This window comes from Dendrobium catenatum, unplaced genomic scaffold, assembly GCF_001605985.2.
Source record: "Dendrobium catenatum unplaced genomic scaffold, ASM160598v2 fragScaff_scaffold_665, whole genome shotgun sequence".
In the NCBI taxonomy this organism is placed as follows: Eukaryota; Viridiplantae; Streptophyta; class Magnoliopsida; order Asparagales; family Orchidaceae; genus Dendrobium; species Dendrobium catenatum.
In genome coordinates, this window is record NW_021319127.1 from 3,557,266 (window position 1) to 3,563,101 (window position 5,836).

General features: G+C 35.6%; 1 protein-coding gene across 1 annotated transcript; it reads right to left on the bottom strand.

The window, feature by feature from the left end:
* Positions 1 to 1,688: 1,688 nt before the first annotated feature.
* LOC110097608 (putative calcium-binding protein CML19) lies at positions 1,689 to 3,374 on the bottom strand. The gene has a single exon (XM_020824101.2). It carries the CDS (start codon positions 3,143 to 3,145, stop codon positions 2,681 to 2,683), a length of 465 nt encoding a protein of 154 aa, XP_020679760.1. The 5' UTR covers positions 3,146 to 3,374; the 3' UTR covers positions 1,689 to 2,680.
* Positions 3,375 to 5,836: the final 2,462 nt, after the last annotated feature.

Consider the following 5,836-nt stretch of genomic DNA (forward strand, 5'->3'; position numbering starts at 1 on the left):
CAATGTATACATCGTATAGTACAATTAGTTCAAAATCAAGGTTTCACCCGGTATGATTTTCGGGACGACAAAAAACTGCCTTGGTTCATCATACGGTACGAACAAGATCGTACAGTATGATCACCAATCATTAATTAAGCCTTAATTTAATTGTCTAATCATGGGAGTTAATTTTAGCAAGTATTTAAATATTCGTATAGTACGATTGGATCGTACAGTACGATTAGTTCACAAAATATAACCATTGAGCCACAGTGTAGCATATAATACGATTTAAAATAGTACAATATGTTCTACATAAAAAAATATTAAAAAAAAAACTCCCCCCTTGTGTTTATGCATGTTTACTCAAGTTGCATACAGTTTTTGTGGTCAGACTTAAGAAAAAGAAAAAAAAGAAAATACAAAGTTACATGCTCCTTCACATCCTATTCTACCCAGTCTCAAGTCTTTCATTGTCTTGAGTAGTGTGTGATTTCCCTGAAATGTTAGTACTCACAGACAAGAGTAACATTCAAAATATTTAATGAAGAATAAGATAATTTAATCAACATAATTTAAAATCATCAAAATCTCAGATTAGGGGTCATAGAATGCAACAACTAAAGAAGTCTTAGCCTACTCGACACGTCAAGAAAGACGTGAACGATCGATGTTGTGGGACACTGCAATCGTAATCTTCATCCACACCATGCCAAGAAAGGCGTGCATGGGTTTTCAAAAGTACCTGTTTGAAAAAGAAGTTTATCCATGTGTGCAGGTACTTATATTTTTTCTCATCCATGCTAAAAAAATGCGCACAAGGATCATCCGCCTTGCTGTAAGTGCCACACCAAGTTCCCTGCCACCTCGCTAAGAAAAACATACATAGGGTGTCCCTTACCACACCACAAACATTGAAAACATGACTTTTTGGAGATTACATACCTCGCCACAAGCACCACGTCGAACTTTCTCCCGCAGTGTTAAGAAAAATGCGCATGAGTGATTATTCGTCGCGCTGTAAGTGCTGAGGACAGGTTTTCGGGTTTAGAACTTTATACTTACGTATAGGGGACGTCGGCGGAGTTGGCATGTGGATCGAGGCAAGAGAAGATCTCTTTCTTATTTTTTTTCTTTATTTTAATTATAATTAAAATAATTAATTATAACTAATTAAATTAATAATAATTAATTATTAATAAAAATAATTAATTTAGATTAAACAATAATTAACATAATTAATTGAAATTAATCATAATTAGTAATCAATTATAATTATTTATAATTAATAACAATTAATTATGAATAATCATAATTAATCAGATAGGATTTAAACATGATTTTAGCTAAACCCGTCAAACAGCAGGATATGAGTATGATTTAGATGTTGTTTGGCAATAGGAATTATGCAGGATTTATGCTTGATCCTGCCAAATGTGATTGTATCGCCTGTACATCTCATGGCGGAGTAAATCCTCCAAGGATTATCAAACCCTTGATTAAGAGGATTTACGAGATTTGGCCGAAGTAGCGAGTGAAAGGGGAGAAGGATTGTTACCAAACAAAGAGAGCAAGCTCCCATCAATACTTTCGATTGAAATGTTGTAACTTCCGATCCAACAGAAAGATGGAACGTCGTCGAAGGAGCGAAGTCAGCCAGCAATGGAGGAGGTAGGTCGGTCTCTCTCTCTCTCTCTCTCTCTCTCTCTCTCTCTCTCTCTCTCTCTCTCTCTCTGTGGATCGGAAGGTCCGGGAGGTCGGACAAGGCTAGGGAAGAGGAGATCGATCAGAGCAAGAGGAGGAAAAGGTTGGAGGAATTGGGGTTATCTAGTTGAATTCGGACTGGTTACATACATCGGGCAGGTGTATGTGGCTGAGGGTATTCGGGAAGGGAGATATGGCCGTGGGTTTGGGTTCGGAAGAGGCGAAGAAGAAGAATGGAATGAGGCCAGTTGGATGTGGGAGTTCGACTTCATTTGGGTTGGAAGTTTTGCGAAGGGCTCGGAGGCTGGAAGTGAGAGATCAGGAAGAAATTAATATGAGGGGTTGGAGGCTTGAGATCGGAAGGCAGAGGGGAAAAGCGCGAAAGCTTCGTCGTATTTAATAACTCGATCGATCTACTCTCCACACGCAGGAGAAGTGACTCGAGCAGCGCCATTGCAGACTGCGAATAAGACTGTAGTAGCGGGATTTTGGCAGAGAACAGGTGATGGGCGCGGGATTTGCAGACAGGTAACGATTTGTGCATTTTTATATTATACCCTTTTTTGTTTGAGCTAGAGGTGAGTGAACAAGGACAAGCAGGAGAAAGCAACAGAGAGGAATAGTGACCATGAAAACAGAGCAGATGCAAATGTGATTTCTGGATATGTATAAATGCATGTACAGTAAGCTGTATATGTAATACTAATTCCCTTGGGTAGTTGTGCTCCAGGTACTGCGATTGGTGCCAGGGAATGAAATAGCTGTAGTAGGCATAATGGCTCACATAGCAGGTTATTAAATGATTTGCTGTAGTGGAGAATGAAGGAGATGGACGACCACACTGTTCAGTTTGTGACAATCCGAAAAGCTTCCATGTCCACTGCTCAAATTAGCCTCTGCACGATTCATAACATACTATTTCTTTGAAAGCACAAATAACATATCAGTCAAAATAGATCTTAAATTAAGAAATATGAACCAACAAATTAGGGAATTAGAGCATCATCATGGCTCTAAACTCCTCAATACAAATCACACCATCTCCATTCAAATCAAAGCTAGCAATCATAGAACGACACTGTTCAATTGGCCTCGATGAACCCAAGTGACTAAGCATTCTTTTCAAACTCCTATCTGTAATGAAGCCCTTCCCATCCATCTCGTATAACTTGAAAGCTTCCTTTACTATGTGGTCTTCCTTATTACTCTTTTCTTCTTCACTACTTTCTATCTCCGCCAATCTAATGAAGTCTTCCATGCCAAGTAGACCATCATCATCTGAGTCAACATATCGTAGCATGGCCTCAGCTTCCTCAGAGCAGAGCTCTTCTCCAATAGTTTTCATAAGAAGCTGAAGCTCAGATGAGGAAATTTTACCATCTCCATTAGTATCAAAGTGATTGAAGAGGCGTTCCATATCCTTCTGTGCATTTGCAAAGGAAATGAATGTCATATCCATGCCTATGATTTTGTTTTTGCAGAACTCAAAGAGATGTAAGAATGGAGATGAAAGAAGAGAATGTTTACTCTCGTAAGTATGAGTGAATTTTCTTTAGCTATTTTGTATGCATATATATAGTGGTAAGCAGTAGAACTTTTTTTAATGTTTGAAGCATCCTTGCGATTGTTTATATATTATAAAAATGCTGCTTTCCATTGAACATTGAAAATTCAACAGAAGTTTTGTGGGTTGACGACGTCTGAGCTCATTTAAGGAATTATGATGGTCAGGTTTTGTGGACAGATAGGTTAGAGTTTCAAAGGAGAAATTCTTTATTTTGGTTCTCCATTGACTAATATCACTTTTCTACCATTGCTCTTCAAACCTTCTTTGCTTCTATATAATTCATTAATAGAATGGGTCACCAACACATCACCGTAAAATATATAGATAATTGCTATTTAAATCTGTTTGAATATTGCATAAGGCAAGCTGTAAATAAATGCTATTTAAATTGTGTAAATGATGATATATATATATATATAAGTATACAATCTTACTCTTTATAATCATAAAAAAAGAAAATTATGTACGTAACTTAATGATTATTTTATGGAAAATTTGAGAAATAAAAGGGGAGTAGAATCAATAAACTGAACTCTCATGTAGCAAATAAATATGCATTTAATGTTTTTGTAAATTTTTATCTTAAGTTGATTTACTATGCTAATTATGGTTTCGTTCCAGACAGTTTTTTTTTTTTTTAAATATTTTTTAATACAATTTTTAAGTACAAAATTGTTGGAATTAGAAAATTTTTATATTCAAAAGCTATTTTAGAAAATAATTAGAAAGCATTCACAAACATAACTTTTACCTAAAAATATTTCTCGTTGTTCTTCATGATCTCTCCGGAAATGATATCAAATTTTAATATATTTTGTTTGTGAGTGATGAATATGATTTATTTTCTAAATAAATAGTAGTAGTGTAATCATAATAAATAGGAAGTTTATTCATCCAACATTCACACACGATGCTTTTAAGATGTTCTTTACTTCGTATGAAATTTCTGTTTGTTTTCTTTGATTCGAAGGTTTCAAGATCGGAGGACCTTTCCAAATATTTTTGAAACTATGGATTTTTTAGCATTGTCCATTTCACGGAATAAGTGATGTTCGAGTGTTTTGATTTCTGCAATGCATTTCATACATTCATTTGCATGATGTTGCTTATGTTAGTTATCATTTTCTTCATGCTTGATCCAATCAATTATAAGGCTTCCAACTAAGAGGTCTAAGGTAGTCTATGTGTATGTGTTGCATGTATGAATTTTTCTTAAATGATCTAAATATAAAAAAAAAGAAGACAAGTTCTCTTCCTCGCTTCTTCTCTCCAGCCCAATCCATCCAACAATCAAACTATTTCACCAGATTAAGCCCATTAATCAGCTATGGTCGGACCCAGGGCTACCACTCTCTGATTTCTTCTAGCTATGGTCGGTCCATATCAAAGCCCATTAATCAGCCCATTTCATTCCAACTGAAATAGCCTTTCAAAGCCCACTCAAACTAAACCTATCAGCTCAATCCATTCAACAATCAAACTATTTCAATATACCACCTAAAGCCCATTCAAATCAACCTGATCAGCCTCACTTAATCTCACCTCCTCAGCCCAATCCCACTCGATCTACTTCAAAGACCCACCAGATTAAGCCCACGTATGTTTGTCATTTGAGAAACTTGCCATTTAAAATAATCCTCTCATTCACAAATCTCACAAGTCCTTAACCGATTTCCACTCAAGTTAGCCCAAGCAGTGAGCATCTTTCTCTCATTTTTATTATATGTTTTAGCATATTCGTTATTTGCGTTAATACTATACTAATACTATTATCTTTTCTCATACTAACAACAATATTACCATTTATGTAAATATTAGTATTAAGGTTAATATAAATATCATTATTAATGTGATGTTAACATTGATATTTTTTAAATGATTAATATTAATATCATTATTAGTACTCATTTTGATGTTATTAATGACATTATTAGTAATGATATTTGTGATGTTATTAAAAAAAAAAGATAATGAAGAAAAAGGTATAAAAAAAGAAAAAAAGGGAGAATCTCTCTCCTTTACGTTTTCTCAGGTCAAGACAACAGCCAAAAATGTTAAAAAACGTTGAACAATAGCTCTTAAATAGAAGAGCTTCAAAGGAGCTTAATAAATGCAAGTTGCCGACTTTATTGTCCAGGACGATAATAATATCGTCCTGTACGATCAGTTCAAAACACAGACGATCGGCCAGAACATCACTCTGAAGATGATCTGGACGATTGAAAATTGGCTTGATCATCCAGGCCAATCTCACAATCGACCCGGCCGATCTCACGATCGTCCCGGTCGATCAGTTCAAATCAGAGAAAAATCGTCCAGAGCATCGCCCTGAATTTCAACTGGCCGATAGTTATCGTCCAAGTATAACTAAGGGTTTTTGAATTGATCGTTCTAGCCGATCTTGTGATCGTCTAGGACGATATGATTGTATCTATCATCCTTAATTACTTCCTTGATTCCTGAATCAATTTAGGCATAATTATGTAATATCATCCAGGTCGATCTCACGATCGTCCTAGCTGATTTCCAAAAATACAGAATACCTAAATTGATTATGGCGGCTATTTCTTTCTGTTTTGAGCA

What these genes read in the sequence shown, in the direction of transcription:
- LOC110097608 (XM_020824101.2), bottom strand. Translation starts at nt 3,145, where the DNA reads ATGGATATGACATTCATTTCCTTTGCAAATGCACAGAAGGATATGGAA.